General features: G+C 44.7%; 1 protein-coding gene across 1 annotated transcript in view; it reads right to left on the bottom strand.

Annotated features, from left to right (window-relative positions):
• The window catches only part of LOC110174497 (kinesin-1 heavy chain), a 35,351-nt gene extending 18,868 nt beyond the window's left edge, over nucleotides 1-16,483 (bottom strand). Inside the window, 10 exon segments of the mRNA XM_020940596.2 lie at nucleotides 597-742; nucleotides 1,712-1,816; nucleotides 2,971-3,095; nucleotides 3,994-4,081; nucleotides 4,231-4,286; nucleotides 5,884-5,932; nucleotides 6,040-6,144; nucleotides 9,187-9,260; nucleotides 10,536-10,623; nucleotides 16,070-16,483. Of these exon segments, the coding sequence (XP_020796255.2) occupies nucleotides 597-742; nucleotides 1,712-1,816; nucleotides 2,971-3,095; nucleotides 3,994-4,081; nucleotides 4,231-4,286; nucleotides 5,884-5,932; nucleotides 6,040-6,144; nucleotides 9,187-9,260; nucleotides 10,536-10,623; nucleotides 16,070-16,195 (962 nt within the window). The 5' untranslated portion in view covers nucleotides 16,196-16,483.
• Between the last annotated feature and the right edge of the window lie 2,275 nt (nucleotides 16,484-18,758).

The following is an 18,758-nucleotide window of genomic DNA, read 5'->3' as shown; positions in this document are numbered from 1 at the left end:
CGCCCCCTACACCCGTCCCCCAGTCTCCTACACCCGTCCCCTACACTGTCTCCCACACCCGTCCCAGTCCCCTCTCCTACACCCGTCCCCACACCCGCCCCCTACACCTGTCCCCCAGTCCTCCTACACCCGCCCCCTACACCTGTCCCCCAGTCTCCTACACCTGTCCCCAGTCTCCTACACCTGTCCCCCAGTCTCCTACACCCGCCCCCTACACCCCCCCAGTCTCCTACACCCGCCCCCTAGTCTCCTACACCGTCCCCTACACCTGCCCTCTACACCCGTCCCCCAGTCTCCTACACCCGTCCCACACCCACCCCCTACACCTGTCCCCCAGTCTCCTACACCCGCCCCCTACACCTGTCCCCCAATCTCCTACACCCGTCCCCTACACCCGTCCCCTACACCCCCCCCCCCTACACCCGTCCCCCAGTCTCCTACACCCGTCCCACACGCCCCGACCCCTATAACCTGTCCCCCAGTCTCCTACACCTGTCCCCCAGTCTCCTACACCTGCCCCCCACACCCGTCCCCCACACCCGCCCCCCGATGGAGAGTCCGAAACCCCCTTCCTCCCTCCCGGTCGTGTCACTGACCTCTGTCCGAACATGAGCGTGGACTTGGTCTCGGCCTCGTTGTAGGAGGACGGCGAGCAGCAGATCACGATGGTGGTGCGACAGTTTCCCCCCAGAGAGTCCTGCAGGATCCGCGTCATTTTACTGTCTCTGTACGGGATGTACGCCTGACGAGAACCAAAACACAACACAAACTTTTACACACGAATCCAAACAAATCAATCAATAAACAAATAAATACTATGAATCACGAGGACTAAAGACAAAAAAAAAGATATTTATGCGGAAAAAAAGGACAAAATATCAGTGTGTTTATGTAAAAGCAGATTATAGTTTAAAGCTGAGAGGAAATGAAAGGTCCAGGTCCGGACTCGTCTCGGTCCAGGTCACGGTTCAGGTTTATTCTTCACAGTCTCATAATGACACCAAAACAAAACAAAAAAACAGGACTAAACCAGAGGACTAAACCAGGACTAAAACAAGGACTAAACCAGAATTAAACTAGGACTGAACGAGGACTAAACCAGGACTAAACCAGAGACTAAACGAGGACTAAACCAGGGACTAAACCAGGACTAAACCAGGGACTAAACCAGGACTAAACCAGGACTAAACCAGAGACTAAACCAGGTCTAAACCAGGGACTAAACCAGGGACTAAACTAGGAACTCGATGACTCCAGTCAGATATACAGTCTGTGGTCCTGGTCCAGATCTGGTCTAATCTGACTTTATTCCAGGTTTAGTCCGGTTTGGTCCTGATTCGCTAAAGTGTTCGTGCAGATTAAATCCTGTTTCGACCTCTTTCCGGTCTCGGAGTGTGGATCTTCGGCGCTGTGAGAGTCAAACAGCTGATCTTTGTTCTTCAGTCAGGACTAAACCAGGACTAAACCAGGACTGTGAGGTCTGAGCGTCAAACAGCTGATCTTTGTTCTTGTGGTGAACCTGAGGCCCGGAGCCCGAGTCCGAGGAACAAACCTCGACTCTGTTCAACTGTCAGAGCATGAAATTATAAAAGAGACTCCGCAGGGTCCGACCTGACGCCACAGAAAACCTACACAGAACCAGGACCGGACCAGGAACCGGACCAGGACCGGACCAGGGCCAGAACCAGTAAATCATAAAAGTGAAACTCACGGTTCCTTCGGCCAGAGCGGAGATGACGTTCCCCAGAGACGACAGAGACTTGTTGATGTTTTTGGCCTCGTCCAGGACGGCTCCTTCTGCTCCGGTTTTACTCACCTGAACACAACCAGAAAGAACAGAACCACAGGGTCAGAAAAGAAAACAACAGGGTCAGAAAAAAACTGAACAACAGGGTCAGAAAAAAAAGGGTCAGAAAAAAACAAAAGAACAGAGTCACAAGAACAGGGTCAGAGTCCAGCACCGGGTCGGGTACCCACAGATAGTTGCTGAAATGAGCAGGTTTTAACGTTCTGGAATTTTCCGAGTGAGTAAACGGGCTGGTACTGATTACACACAGGCAAGTCAGGTGAATCAAAAAAAAATATATATATATATATATATATATATATATATATATGTGTTTTTTTTTTTTTTAGGGGTGTAATGATATCCAAGACCCCGTTCACACTAGTGTGTATGTGAGTGGTGTTGTTGTGTGTACAGTGTTGGTTCACACTAGTGTGTATGTTGGTCCAGATGTGATGGGGACTGTGTGACTCCTGAAAACTCTGATACTCTGATGTAGGAGCTCGAGTAGAGAAAACTCTCGGACACAAACGACGTGTCTGGACACAAATCGTTTCCACTACGGTGATAAGTTTCTGTCTAAACGTGACCCAAGTCTCACGATACGATATCGTCACGTATGAACCTCGCGGTACGATGTTTGCAATATTTTGTGGAGGCTAAAAAAACTGTTAATATTCTACTTTTTCCTCCTAATCTTAATCCAAAGAACTAAGAGTTAAAAGTGTTAGAACTGTTATTTCTTCTTGTCGTCGGCGCTGAAATGGATCAAAGGATCATGGTCTATGTAGTTCCTCTGTGTTTTTAACTCTTCATTTAAACAAAGACACTTGTGATTCCATATATTGTGATGGTCCACGATATTATTGCGAGAACTTTGATGATACGATATCACCAGATTTCGGTTATTGTTAATATCATCCCCTGCTTTTCCTCGCCCCTTTGCCACAACTTTCTTCTACGCTCACGTCGCTGCTTCCTCCCAGTCGCCAAACTGAAGTCATTTTACCAAAACTTCTAAAAACTGCTTCCATTTCCTGCTTAAACTCGACCGCTGGATCCAAAATCTCACACATTTCAGAACAGAACATGTTTGTAGACGTCTAAATCTCTAAACTACAAGGGTGAGCAGCTTTTACACAGAATAACATCCCGTGGAGACACTGGGAGGGCATCTGACGTACCTTCTCGCTGCCGGCCAAGTCCACCAGGTAGAGCTTCCCGCTGAGCTTCTGTTCTGTCTGAGTGTTTTCCTGTTTGACGTTTATCAGGAAAATACTGTGGCTCCTGGAACTGTGCTCGTTCATGTCTGAGGAACAACATCAGGAACAACATCAGGAACATCAGGAACATCAACATCTGACCCTCTCCTCCGCTCCATCTTCTCCTCTGACCTTCTCCTCTTCTCCTCTGACCTTCTCCTGACCTTCCCCTCTGACCTGCTCCTCTGACCTTCTCCTCTGACCTGCTCCTCTGACCTTCTCCTCTGACCTGCTCCATCTTCTCCTCTGACCTGCTCCATCTTCTCCTCTGACCTTCTGACCTGCTCCTCAGACCTGCTCCTCTTCTCCTCAGACCTTCTCCTCTGACCTTCCCCTCTGACCTTCTCCTCTGACCTGCTCCTCTGACCTGCTCTCCTGACCTGCTCCCTCTTCCTCCTCTGACCTGCCTCTCTTCTCCTCTGACCTTCTCTGACCTTCCTCAGACCTTCTCCTCTGACCTTCTCCTCTGACCTTCTCCTCTGACCTTCTGACCTCTCCTCTGACCTGCTCCATCTTCTCCTCTGACCTTCTCCTCTGATCTTCTGACCTCTCTCTGACCTCTCCTCTGACTCTGACCTGCTCCTCTTCTTCTCTGACCTTCTCCTCAGACCTTCTCCTCAGACCTTCCCGCTCCATCTTCTCCTCAGACCTGCTCCTCTGACCTTCTCCTCTGACCTTTCTCCTCTGACCTTCTCCTCTGACCTTCTGACCTGCTCCTCAGACCTGCTCCTCTTCTTCTCTGACCTTCTCCTCTGACCTTCTCCTCTGACCTTCTCCTCTGACCTTCTCCTCTGATCTTCTGACCTGCTCCTCAGACCTGCTCCTCTTCTTCTCTGACCTTCTCCTGACCTCCTCAGACCTTCTCCTCTTCTCATCTGATCCTCTCCGCCGCTCCTCAGACCTTCTCCACCTTTTTGCTCTTTTTTAAATCTTTTCTTGTCTTACTTGTGACGGCGACGTGGCGGTTGGACTTCCCCTCGTCGATGGTGTCCATGACCTCATCTGGGCTGCACACGAAACGCTCAGTGCATCCCTGAAACAGAACCACCTTTAGAACCAAGACTGGACCAGAACTAGACCAGGACTAGACCAGGACTAGACCAGAACTAGACCAGGACTAGACCAGGACTAGACCAGGACTAGACCAGGACTAGGCAGGTTCGTGTGACTCCAGAGTCTCACCTTGACGTAGGGGACGCGGTTCTTGTCCTCGTGAACAGACAGGTTTGTTTTGGACACTGGAACAGAAGAAGACAGCAGCTCAGAGACTCCGCATGACCCACAGGATCTAAATGTGATGTAACGTGATCTAAATGTGATGTAACGTGATCTAAATGTGATGTAACGTGATCTAAATGTGATGTAACGTGATCTAAATGTGATGTAACGTGATCTAAATGTGATGTAACGTGATCTAAATGTGCAATGTAACGTGATCTAAATATGATGTAACGTGAGGTAACGTGATCTAAATGTAATCTAAATGTGATGTAACGTGATCTAAATGTGATGTAACGTGATCTAAATGTGATGTAACGTGATCTAAATGTGATGCAATGTGATCTAAATGTGATGTAACGTGATCTAAATGTGATGTAACGTGATGTAACGTGATCTGAATGTGATGTAACGTGATCTAAATGTGATGTAACCTGATGTAAATGTGATGTAACCTGATGTAAATGTGACGTAACCTGATCTAAATGTGACGTAACCTGATCTAAATGTGACGTAACGTGATCTAAATGTGACGTAACGTGATCTAAATGTGACGTAACGTGATCTAAATGTGACGTAACCTGATCTAAATGTGACGTAACGTGATCTAAATGTGATGTAACGTGATCTAAATGTGACGTAACGTGATCTAAATGTGACGTAACGTGATCTAAATGTGACGTAACGTGATCTAAATGTGATGTAATATGATCTAATGTAATGTGATCTAAATGTGACGTAATGTGATGTAATGTGATTCAATATGATCTAATATAATTTAATGTGATCTAATGTGACCCAGTGTAATCTAATGGAATGTAAGGTTGTGTAGTATAACATTTTCTTTAAAGAGAATATCTTTCCCCAGACATAAATGTAGTGTTTCCCATTAAGACACAGACCTAGAGAACAGCTCGTTGGGCTGTACAAAGAGCTACTCAGTCTTAAATTTATCAGGAGAAACTCAGTTTTTTCTGTGTCTGTGAACAAAACCCAGGTCAATTTTACCCAAACAAAAGATAAACGATTTTACAAACTGGATTTTTGTTTTGGTGTCAAACATTATGAGAATGTGAAGAATAAACCAACTTTAACCCAAACCCTGACCTGACCACATGAAGGCGTGTTCAGAACTCAGAACTCTACAGCACCTGTGACAGACTCATTTCACTAAAACAGAGTTAAGATTATTATTTTTAAGATTCTTGCAAGAACATTCACACTTATTTTCCCAATTTGGACACTTTTTAGTTTTAAATTTTTACTGTTACCCAGCAAAACTCCTCTAACGTACAGAGAAATTATTATCTGACAAATAAAATAAAGCAATTATATTTAAATATATGTGTAAAAGTATCAGAAAAAAGTGGTTTTGGATGTCGTGCTGAACTTCTTTTTTATAGAATCGTCCCAATGTGAAGTCGTGGGTACGTCTGTCACGCTTACAACTCTCTATTTTCTGTCATTTTCAACAAATTTTCAACTTTTCTTCATAAATTGCTTCACGACTGCTGTAAAGTCATAATTTATATTTACAATAGTTATAAAATTAGAGAATGATAAAAATCTGTCACAGGCACTTCTGGAGGACGTGTTAAAAACCGAAGCACCACTCACCGTCCAGAAGGTCTCGGATCTTGTCCAAATAAATTTCAAAATACGACACCTGCCAAACAGAAAAACGCAGCGGTTTAAGAAACTTTGAATAATTTTTTTTTTTTCCCCTGACGTCTTTTCTTCAGAACGCAAACGTGAAATGGAGAAGTTTCGGACCTTGATGTGAAACTCCAGGTTCTCGTCCATGGAGTAGATGTAATTGAAGATGTCCTGGACGATTCTCGGGATTATGCCCATGGAGTCCGTGTCGTGAAGGTTCCCCTGAAAAACAAGGACACGTCTGAGCTGTGATCTCCCAGTCTGTGTGATCCCTCAGTCGTCCACTTGGTCAAAATTTAAGATCTAAACACTTAACTGCTGGACTGACTACCTGGATTTGAACGTTGCCAAAACTAAGGACGTGGTGATTGATTTTAGACGTGCACCTTCCCACAGTGTCACGTGTCGCCCACGGTGATGATGTTGAAATAGTTGATAGTTACAAATATCTGGGCACCGTGATGGACAATAAACTGAAATTTGACCTAAACACTGAAAGCGTCGTCAAACGAGGGCAGCAAAGAATATCTGTTGAGGAAACTGAACTCTTAACGTGAACAAAATGATTCTTAACAATTTTTATTGCTCTTTTATCGAAAGTCTTCTTATTTTTTCTTTTATTTGCTGGTTTGAATCCTTGACTGTGAAGGATAGAAACAAACTTCAGAATATTGTTAAAACCTGCTCAAAAATCACAGGGATCAAACTGAGGGAGCTGAGTTCTCTGTGGGAGGAGCAGGTGCTGAGCAAAGCCAAGTGTCTCGTGGCTCAGTCGCTCCATCCTCTGGCTCCTGATTTTATCCTGATGCCTTCAGGGCGTCGGTTTTATGCTCCAATTACGGAAAACCAACCGGTTTTCTAATTCTTTCGTGCCCTGTGCTATTAAGTTATTAAATTCTAAGGGTACAGTTTTATGATAGTTTTATGAAAGTTTTACACTGCAATGTGTTATTTATTTTGAGTTCCACTGGTGGACGACAATTGGACTGACTCACTGTGTGTTTGTTTGTGTTTGTGTTTTGCTCGGAGATGCTGCAAATGAATTGCCTTATGGGATCAATAAAGTTTTCTGAATCTGAATCTGATTAAATCTATCAGAAAATGCATTTAAAGTAGTGAAATGATCTGTCCATGCAGCAAGATACTTTATTTTGAGATAACCTGTCCAGTAAAACGACATGAAGACTAGAATGAAGCGACACATTTGTGATACGGGGCGGTTATGGACAGTGCTGGGAAGTTTACTTTTAAAATGTAATCCCCTACAGATTACAGATTACACACACCAAAATGTAGTTTGTAACAGAATCCATTAAATTACATAAAGTGAGTAATGTAATCTGAATACTTTGGATTACTTGGATTATTGACTTGAAAGACGAGGACATCATAACAAAAGATGTTTTATCTGCTAAAAGAAAATAAAAAGACCAGACTTTATTTAACTAGATTAAAAATATTATTGATAGAAGACGAGGAAACACGCTCCACACAACAGGATTTAGACCTGGTTTAGACCTGGTTTTAGTTCTGGTTTAGACCTGGTTTAGACCTGGTTTAGACCTGGTTTAGACCTGGTTTAGACCTGGTTTAGATCTAGTTTAGATCTACTTTAGACCTGGTTTAGTCCTGGTTTAGATCTAGTTTAGATCTGGTTTAGTCCTGGTTTAGATCTAGTTTAGATCTAGTTTAGACCTGGTTTAGTCCTGGTTTAGATCTAGTTTAGATCTAGTTTAGACCTGGTTTAGTCCTGGTTTAGATCTAGTTTAGACCTGGTTTAGTGTCCGACAGTGAGTGGAATTACTGTGGGGGGTGAAAAAAAAAAAAAAAGGGGGAGTTTGGCACAAAATGTGAAAACAGTAAAATCCCTCTGTGTAATCCATTTATTTCAACAAAGTAACTGTAATCCAATTACCACTCACTAAAACAGCAAATGTAACTGAATACAGTTACTCATCATTTGTACTCCGATTACTCCGGTACTTGTAATCTGTTACTCCCCAACACTGGTTATGGAACAGGTTGGTTAATGCGAGACACAAGATTAACCAAACATATATTTAACTGAAGTCTGTGACCAGTGTTGAGGAGTAACAGATTACATGTACCAGAGTAATCAGAGTACAAATGATGAGTAACTGTATTCAGTTACAGTTACTGTTTCAGTGAGTGGTAATTGGATTACAGTTACTTTGTTGAAATAAATGGATTACACAGCGGGATTTTCTTGTTTTCACATTTTGGGCTAAACCAGGTCTAAACCAGGTCTAAACCAGGTCTAAACCAGGTCTAAAACCAGGTCTAAACCAGGTCTAAACCAGGTCTAAACCAGGTCTAAAACCAGGTCTAAACCAGGTCTAAACCAGGTCTAAACCAGGTCTAAACCAGGTCTAAAACCAGGTCTAAACCAGGTCTAAAACCAGGTCTAAACCAGGTCTAAAACCAGGTCTAAACCAGGTCTGAACCAGGTCTAAACCAGGTCTAAACCAGGTCTAAACCAGGTCTAAACCAGGTCTAAAACCAGGTCTAAAACCAGGTCTAAAACCAGGTCTAAAACCAGGTCTAAACCAGGTCTAAACCAGGACTAAACCAGGACTAAACCAGGTCTAAACCAGGACTAAACCAGGTTTAAAACCAGGTCTAAACCAGGTCTGAACCAGGACTAAACCAGGTCTAAACCAGGTCTAAACCAGGTCTAAACCAGGACTAAACCAGGTCCTAAAACCAGGTCTAAACCAGGTCTAAACCAGGACTAAACCAGGACTAAACCAGGACTAAACCAGGTCTAAACCAGGTCTAAACCAGGTCTAAACCATGCCGCTCGGACCATGTCTCCTCGTCTTCTATCAATAATATTTTTAATTTGGTTCAGTAAAGACTCTGACTTCTTATGTGCAGATTTCCTCGTCTTTGTTTCTCTACAGCAAATCAAGTAATCCAAAGTAATCAGATTACATTACTCACTTTAAATAATTTAATGGATTACGTTACAAACTACATTTTGGGATATGTAATCTGTAATCTGTAGGGGAATACATTTTAAAAATAATTTCCCCAACACTGTCCCTTACAGATTACAGATTACATCCCCCAAAATGTAGTTTGTAACAGAAAAACGCAGCCAAAATCGGATAAATCCTCCTGTCGTTCGCGGCTAAATCTGGACTAAACCGAGACCAAATCGGGTCTAAACGGGTCCGACACAAAGAGCGAAACGGCGCCAGCAGGGGGCGCAAACCCACCGCGGCCAAACGCGAGCCTCACCTCCATCGTGTGGGTTTTTCCCGAGGACGTCTGGCCGTACGCGAAGATGGTCCCGTTGTATCCCTCGAGCACATCTGCAACGCGACAGGAACGTCAGGAGTCGAACCCGCGACCTCCACACTCGAGAGGAGGACGTGGGAGAAGGAGCAGGAGGAGCAGAAGTAATACAAGTAGAAGTAGTACAAGTAGAAGTACAAGTAGAAGAAGCAGGAGGAGTAGAAGTAGTAATACAAGTAGAAGTAGTACAAGTAATACAAGTAGAAGAAGCAGGAGGAGTAGAAGTAATACAAGTAGAAGTAGTACAAGTAGAAGTACAAGTAGAAGAAGCAGGAGGAGTAGAAGTAATACAAGTAGAAGTAGTACAAGTAGAAGTACAAGTAGAAGAAGCAGGAGGAGTAGAAGTAATACAAGTAGAAGTAGTACAAGTAGAAGTACAAGTAGAAGAAGCAGAAGGAGTAGAAGTAATACAAGTAGAAGTAGTACAAGTAGAAGTAGAAGGAGAAGTAGAAGTAGCAGGAGGAGCAGAAGTAATACAAGTAGAAGTAGTACAAGTACAAGTAGAAGAAGCAGGAGGAGTAGAAGTAGTAATACAAGTAGAAGTAGTACAAGTAGAAGTAGAAGTAGAAGAAGCAGGAGGAGCAGAAGTAATACAAGTAGAAGTAGTACAAGTAGAAGTAGAAGAAGCAGGAGGAGTAGAATACAAGTAGAAGTAGAAGAAGCAGGAGGAGTAGAAGTAATACAAGTAGAAGTAGTACAAGTAGAAGTAATACAAGTAGAAGTAGAAGAAGCAGGAGGAGTAGAAGTAGTAGAAGTAGAATAAGCAGGAGGAGTAAAAGTAATACAAGTAGAAGTAGTACAAGTAGAAGTAGAAGAAGCAGGAGGAGAAGTAGTAATACAAGTAGAAGTAGTAGAAGTAGAAGTAATACAAGTAGAAGTAGAAGAAGCAGGAGGAGTAGAAGTAGAAGTAGAAGAAGCAGGAGGAGTAAAAGTAATACAAGTAGAAGTAGTACAAGTACAAGTAGACGTAGAAGAAGCAGGGGGAGAAGTAGTAATACAAGTAGAAGTAGTACAAGTAGAAGTAATACAAGTAGAAGTAGAAGAAGCAGGAGGAGTAGAAGTAGAAGTAGTAGAAGTAGAAGAAGTAGAAGTAGTAGAAGTTAAAGAAGTAGAAGTAGAAGAAGCAGGAGGAGTAGTAGAAGTACAAGTAGAAGTAGAAGAAGTAGTAGTAGTAGAAGTAGAAGAAGCAGGAGGAGTAGAAGTAGTAGAAGTAGAAGAAGTAAAAGTAGAAGAAGCAGTAGTAGTAGTAGTAGTAGAAGTAGAAGTAGCAGTAGTAGTAGAAGTAGAAGTACCTTTGACGATCTTCTGGGCGCAGGCGTTGTACACCTGCTCCTGTGTGGTGCTGGACTGGAAAACCCTGTCGAACATGTACGGCTTTCCCTGAGAGAAAAGAAAAGAGAAAAAAGAAAAGAGAAAAAAGAAAAGAATTATTAGAGAATTATATTTATTATGTTTTTGTGCGTGTCTGTTCCGCTCTACAAAAGACAGAACGTCGTAACATGTTTGGTCTAAAATGAGTTCATGTTTGCATTTTATTATAATTTTTTTTAATCATTCGTTCATTTGTTTTTCAAAATAAAACCAAAAATATGAAAATGAAAAAAAAAAAAAACAACAAAAAAAAAATTTTTTTTTCATTATTTGTCTCCAAAACCAAAATTTAAAAAAACAGATAATGATTCGTTTTTGTTTTTTTTTCAGCTTTCGATTTTGTGTTGAAATGAAAAATTGAAAAAATGGATAACGGACTGAACCAGGACTAAAACAGGTCCGGGACCAGACAAGAAGCAGACCGGGACCGGGACTGAGATTTAATCGATTAAGCGATAATTGATCATTAAGAATTTCATGGATTCCGTTCATTTTAATGGACAAACTGAATGTATGTTTGTGTGTCGTGACCAAACAGGTGTGTACATGTGTCTCTGCATCAGAAGGAGCGAGACACAAACAGTGGGTCAGTCTGTAACGAACCGAAGCACAAATGTGGATTTAACCAGGATTTGGACAAGAAATTCCACACTTTCCGTTGCGTTGGGACAAGTGTGAGTCCATGTGCACAGTGGATAAAGCAGCACATATGTTTCTGTGTCCAGTGGGAAAAAGTTTTTCCAGGTGAGAGTCGCTCAATGTGGATGACGAGGCCCCGCCCCCCCTCCCCCCGTACGCTGTCCTGGTTTTGACAAACACAAATCTGGTCACACTGACCTGTATTCACCTGAGTCATGTCTTTTAATCCAACACAAGTTGAACCACATCAGCGACACAAGAGCTGGAGTTTTATCTTCACTTAGTTTATGTAAATTAGTGATGTGGTTTTAAGTTTTGTTTCTGTGAGATTTGAACAAAACTGAATTAAACACATTATAATGTCAAACAGCTGATGTGGCTCTAGAGTCGTTATGTTTATATGTCGTAAAGTGAATTTATTGATGCAGATTAGTGCTGCGACAGAGGGGTGTTCTCTCTGCGACAGAGGGGTGTTCTGCTGATGGTGAGTCTGTTCTGTGTTTCTGTCGTGTTGGAGATGGATCCTAAATCTGCAGGTCGTACACACAGACCGTACAGCAGTGTGACTTTGTAGTCAGTGTTGGGAAGTTTACTTTTCAAATGTAATCCCCTACAGATTACAGATTACACACACCAAAATGTAGTTTATAACAGAATCCATTAAATTATTTAAAGTGAGAAATGTAATCTGATTACTTTGGATTACTTGATTTGCTGTAGAGAAACAAAGACGAGGAAATCTTCACATAAGACGTTTTATCTGATAAAAGAAAATAAAAAGTCCAGACTTTACTGAACCAAATTAAAAATATTATTGATAGAAGAAGAGGAGACACGTCCACACAGCAGGATTTACTCCTGTTTTTAGTCCTGTTTTTAGTCCTGTTTTTAGTCCTGGTTTTAGTCCTGGTTTTAGTCCTGGTTTTAGTCCTGGTTTTAGACCTGGTTTTAGACCTGGTTTAGTTTCTGGGAATGAGTGGAATTACCGAAGGAAAAAAAAAAAAGAAACAAAAAAGGATTTAGCCCGAAATGTGAAAACAGGAAAATCCCTCTTTGTAATCCATTTATTTCAACAAAGTAACTGTAATCCAATTACCACTCACTGAAACAGTAAATGTAACTGAATACAGTTACTCATCATTTGTACTCTGATTACTTAACTCTGGTACATGTAATCTGTTACTCCACAACACTGTTTGCAGTTTACCAAAGTTGTACTAAAACATTTTGGTAAATCTGTAATTTACTCCGGTAACATCCTGAGAAGATTTAACGGTATCAAAATTTGGATCCTGTCGAATTCTAAAGTGTGGCATTTTTCTGTGTGCTCTCGGACTGCTCCACTTCCTCCAACTCACCCAACTCGAGTAACCCACATGGGAAGTTCTCATTCTTTTATATTCAATGATACGACTTAAAGATTGTATAGAGGATTTTTTTAAGTGAAGAGAAATACAGCGACAATCCTTGTGCGCATTCAGAATTACTGTTGAAGTTTCCTGTCTAGAAGTAATTTAGTGACCGACGCATCAGTTTTTAGACGCTTCGTCTGCTTCGGTCGCACCATCGCTGGACCAGATCTCCAAGAATCACCTCAGTTTGGCTTTGCTCCTTTTCCCCTTCTCTTCTTCTTTCAGCGACCTCAAAAAAAGGACTTTCTTTTGCGGCGAACCGGTCGTGGATTCTCGTCCGATGTTGCGACAAACTTTGTGCGAAATGTAAAGGAAGCGACAGTTCGAAAAATCCTCTAAGAACCGCCGCATAAACCGCGTAATCCCTGCACTCCAACGAGTCAGTTACACTAGGGAATTTGATTGACAACCTAACAGCCAATAGAAAATGAGGGAGCCTCGTTTTCTATTGGCTGATGTTTATCTGGCCTCACTATGTCCACAGTTGATAGATTTTCGTTCTTTTTTATTTTGGTAATCATAATTACAAAGCTGCTGCGTTTCTGTAATGGTATTTTAATCTTTCACTGACAATTTGAAACCAAAAAAAAATCCTCCATACAACCTTTAAAGAGAAAGTATATTGTGTATTTATTCATCCTGTAAAAGTTACTCGAGTGTGAAAGTGTCGCCGCTCGATCCTGATCAGCACCAAACGGGAAACACGTGACGACTCGAGCTTCGTGAGGAGAAAAATCAAACCAAATAATCGTCATGTCAGTTTGCACGAAAACTTCTTTTAGGTTCACGGTACAAACAGCAGAGTTCATGTTTTTCACGTACAAATATTTCTTCATTAAAGCAACGACTCGTCAGATTCTGAGATCCCAAACTGTTCTACTTCTGTCTGGACAAAACACAAACTTTGAAGTCATTTTTCTCCGTTTCATACTCTGGAGAGTTCAGAGAGAGTGTGTGTGTGTGTGTGTAAAGTGTGTGTGTGTGTGTGTGTAACGAGGTGAACCAGACGAGCTGTAATTATGAGGATGTTAAAGTGCTCTGTCACTGAGTCACTGTGGAAACTCTGCATCAAAACAACACCTATTTTAGTCCCGGTTTAGTCCCGGTTTGGTCCCGGTTTAGTCCCGGTTTAGTCCCGATTTAGTCCCGATTTAGTCCCGATTTAGTCCCGATTTAGTCCTGGATTTAGTCCTGGATTTAGTCCTGGATTTAGTCCTGGATTTAGTCCCGGTTTAGTCCTGATTTAGACCTGGTTTTAGTCCCGGTTTTAGTCCTGGTTTTAGTCCTGGTTTTAGTCCTGGTTTTAGTCCTGGTTTTAGTCCTGGTTTTAGTCCTGGTTTTAGTCCTGGAGGAGATGAGATGTTGATTGTTGCTCTGACAGCTGAAGGCCTTGGTCCCTTGTCGACTTCTCATCCTCCCCTCCCCCTCCTCTCTCCTCCCTCCTCTTTCCTCCCTTCTTTCCTCCCTCCTCTCCTCTCCTCTCTCCTACCTTCTCTCTCCCTCCGCCCTCCTCTCCTCTCTCCTCCCTCCTCTCTCCTACCTCCTTCATCCTCTCTCCTTCCTCTCTCCTACCTCCTCCTTCCTCTCCTTCCTCTCCTCCCTCCTCTCTCTCCTCTCCTCTCCTCTCTCCTCCCTCCTCTCATCCTTCCGCCCTCCTCTCCTCCTTCCTCCCTCCTCTCTCCTACCTCCTCTCCTCCTTTGTCCTCGGGGCATAAACGCCTGATGAGGTCCCAGGACAAAATATTACTCTTTGTTTATCTGCAGATTAACCGAGACTAAACCAGGACTAAACCAGGACTAAACCAGGACTAAACCAGGACTAAACCAGGACTAAACCAGGTCTAAACCAGGTCTAAACCAGGACTAAACCAGAAGAAAACCAGGACGAAAACCAGAACTAAATCCAGGTCTTAACCAGGACTAAACCAAGACTAAACGAGGACTAAACCTGAACTAAATCCAGGGCTAAACCAAGACTAAAACCAAGACTAAAACCAGGACCAAAACCCTGGACCAAAACCCTGGACCAAAACCCAGGACTAAACCTGGACTATATCCTGGACTATAACCTGGACTATATCCTGGACTATATCCTGGACTATATCCAGGACTATATCCAGGACTATATCCAGGACTATATCCAGGACTATATCCAGGACTATATCCAGGACTAGACCAGGACTAGACCAGGACTAGACCAGGACTAGACCAGGACTAGACCCGTGTCTTTGGGAGCAGCTCAGATCCTGGTGGAGATTTTATGGCCACAGCAAAGTCCAGCTCTGACTCAAAGTTTAACCAGCGTCATGTGACCCGGCCGCTTCAGGTTCAACTCTGACACACGTTTAAAGGTGCAATGTGGAACTTTTCTGCCATGTCACTCCCCTCTGGAAGTTTGTTTTGATAAAAGTCACAAGGCCGGAAAAACATCTCCATGGAGACGAGCAGAGCACCTTTATCATATGTACAGTGTGACAGGGCGTTTTCAGAGCTGCTCCTGTCTGCTCCTGCCTGCTCCTGCCTGCCCCTGTCCGCCCCTGTCCGCCCCTGTCCACTCTGTGTCTCTCTCCATCGGGCCTCCTCCGGTCAGAAAAAGCATCATCACTGCTCAAGTCTAAAACTGAACTGACCACGTGAAGGTGTCAAAGAAATAGGACAAAAATAAACCGAAACGTCCTCAGATCGTGACGTTTGTGGCGTGAGCAGGACCCGCAGCGCACCGAGTCCCCCCCGGTCCAACCACCACACGCGCCCCTCTCCAAAACGCTGCGTAACGCCCCGGCACAGGCGCGACAACAGCTGGCACCGCGCGCTTTGGCACCGCGCGCCTTGGCACAGGGTGGATCAGTGCGCATCAACTCTGATTCCTCCGCTGTGTCCGAGTGGCGCAGACTCGGACTGAAGCGGCTGATCCGGGGACAGCTGCGGCTCGGGCTTTGTGCTGACGCCGCCTGTTCGCACCGGAGGCCCGCGGCTCACGCACGAACCACGTACACAAGCAGAACCGCACACACACAGCGGCCCGGGCGGGGTGGACCCGGGGCTGGGGCCGGGCTGTCACAACACAAAGCCCCGATGTGCGCTGCGGTTCGGGGCGCTGGTTCCGGCTGACAGCCGGTGACAGCGCTCCGGAGGTGCCCGGATAAGGCGTGGTGTTTGTTTGGCTCATGAGGAGCGACCGTAACGGGACAAAGGCTCCGGGCCGCGGGCGGAGGAGGCGGAGGCCGCTCGGGGCCCGGACACGGAGCTGGTTCTTGTGTTTAGCCTCTTTAGCCTCTTTAGCCTCCTTTAGCCTTTAGCTCCGAGGCGCTAATGCTAAAGATGCTAACGCCGCAGACTCAGCGGCACAAATGGCGTCCCCGGGGCTGCGCCCGGGGCTCGGCCCGCGGGCCCGGATCACTCACCCCGATCACCACCGTGTCCTCTCCCTGGAACTTGGGGATGTACTTGTCTCCGCGGGTGACCTCGGAGCTGTTCAGGGGCCTGAAACGGCACATCACTTTGATGGTGCACTCCGCCGGGTCCGCCATCTTCTTCGGTTCGCGGAGCTCAGCGCGGCGACGGAACGAGCGGCGGCGTCAGGAGGGTCTCCGGGGGCGGCGGCCAGGGGACGGACGGGAGCCCGGGACCCTCGCTCCCTCTCTGGGCGTCGGGAAAGGACCGGGTCGCGGGTTCGGGCGCGTTCTGGCTGCGTTTCGGCTGTGGTTCGGGAGCGTTTACAGCGCGGTCGGAGCGGAGGCCATGACAGCGGCGAGAACGGAGCACATGACGTCACCGCGCCCCGCCCCGGTGCACCACTGCGTGACGTCACCGCCGTAAACAAAAGCGCACACCGAAGACAAACGTGACTAAAGTCAAATATTATCACCAAAATATATTTGAATAAAATACAATAAAATACACGATCCTCCTCAGAGGGACGGTCCAGAGTCCCGCGGGTCAGGGCGGACAGAGGACAGAGGACGGAGGACAGAGGACAGCGGACGGAGGACAGAGGACAGCGGACGGAGGACGGAGGACAGAGGACAGCGGACGGAGGACAGAGGACAGCGGACGGAGGACGGAGGACAGCGGACGGAGGACGGAGGACAGAGGACGGAGGACGGAGGACAGAGGACGGAGGACAGAGGGTTCGGTCAGAGGACAGCGGAGGGGGTGGGGCTGGATCATTAGAAGAGCATCTCATATATATATATATATATATATATATATATATATATATATATATATATATATATATATATATATATATATATATATATATATATATATTCCATATAAAAGTCTGGACACATCGTGTGTTTTTACACTGGACGTGACTCTCACATTGTTCAAACTTTTACACTTCTGTTTATTTTCTATTTTATTCTTAGACTCGTTTATAAAAAGTAGAATCTGAACAAAACAGTGACGTGTCTGTGTCTCTGTGTTTACATGAAGAATCTTATATATTATTATTTTTTACTAAATATATTTATTATTCTGAAAACTTCTGGTTTTATTTGTTGACCTCACAGTCCTGTTTTTAGACCTGGTTTAGTCTTGGTCTGGTCCTGGTCTGGTTCTGGTTCAGTCCTGGTCAAGTCCTGATCCGGTCCTGATCTGGTCCTGGTCTGGGTCTAGTCCTGGTCTAGTCCTGGTCCTGGTCTGGTCCTGTTTGAGTCTTGGTCTAGTCCTGGTCTTGTCCTGGTCCTGGTCTAGTCCTGGTCCTGGTTCAGTCCTGGTCTTGGTCCTGGTCCTGGTCTAAGTCCTGGTCTAAGTCCGGGTCCTGGTCCTGGTCTAGTCCTGGTCTTGTCCTGGTCCTGATCCTGGTCCTGGTCTGGTCCTGGTCTAGTCCTGGTTCAGTCCTGGTCCTGGTCTTGGTCCTGCCCCTCCCTGCTCTTTTGTCTGTGGGTTTATCTGGGAGAGTTCTGGGTGTGTTTGTTGCCAAACCGGTCCCAACAAATCCCACTGGAGACGCCGGGAGGGCATTTGACACACCAGGTCATACCTCAGGTCACACACCAGGTCACACCTCAGGTCCTCACACCTCAGGTCCTCACACCTCAGGTCACATACCAGGTCCTCACAACTCAGGTCACACACCAGGTCACACCTCAGGTCCTCACACCTCAGGTCACACACCAGGTCCTCACACCAGGTCACACACTAAGTCCTCAGGTCACACACCAGGTCACACACCACCTCACACCTCAGGTCACACACCAGGTCCACAGGTCACACACCAGGTCACACCTCACGTCACACACCAGGTCACACACTAGGTCACACCCTCCGATCCTCAAGTCACAGCTCAGGTCACACCTCAGGTCCACACACCTCAGGTCACAATTCGGGTCCTCAGGTCACACATCAGGTCCTCAGGTCACACCTCAGGTCACACCTCAGGTCCTCACACCTCAGGTCACACTTCAGGTCACACTTCAGGTCAGTAATTTATTGTTTTATCATTATTCGTTTCATGTTGTAGTTCTTCTTCTTCACTTGCCGCTTGATCTGATCTGTCGGAAAATAGAGTCCTGCGGTCACTTCTGTTGTGGCTTTTTAACGTGTTGTGGCTTTTTAACGTGTTGTGGCTTTTTAACGTGTTGTGGTTTTTTAACGTGTTGTGGCTTTTTAACGTGTTGCGGCTTTTTAACGTGTTGCGGCTTTTTAACGTGTTGTGGCTTTTGTATTTGTTGCGGCGATTTGTGTTCGTTGTGACCCTCTCGGCTTCAGTCGATTTCAGCTCCACAGACGACGGTCAAACACTGTTCACCTCCAAACTACAAAAACCTGTGTGCACCTTTACTCCTCTTACACACCACAACAAATCACAGAACACATTTACTCAAGTACAAGTTTGAGTATTAAAGTATAAGTTTGAGTATTAAAATATAAGTTTGAGTATTAAAGTATAAGTTTTAGTATTTAAGTACTGTTTAGACTTACTTGTTTATACTTCTCAGTGTAAGTCAAGTAAACTTCACTATTCTCACACTATTCTTAAGTACATGAATAATAGTTTATAAAAAGTCAACTTCAAGTAAACTTTGTCAGTTTTAGTATAAAATAAATTTACTCATGTTACACTTGAATAAATTTCTTTTTACT

This window comes from Boleophthalmus pectinirostris, unplaced genomic scaffold (assembly GCF_026225935.1).
Source record: "Boleophthalmus pectinirostris isolate CB_2022bp ecotype Guang Dong unplaced genomic scaffold, ASM2622593v1 HiC_scaffold_16, whole genome shotgun sequence".
Classification (NCBI taxonomy): domain Eukaryota; kingdom Metazoa; phylum Chordata; class Actinopteri; order Gobiiformes; family Gobiidae; genus Boleophthalmus; species Boleophthalmus pectinirostris.
This window is presented reverse-complemented; position numbering and strand designations above follow the sequence as displayed.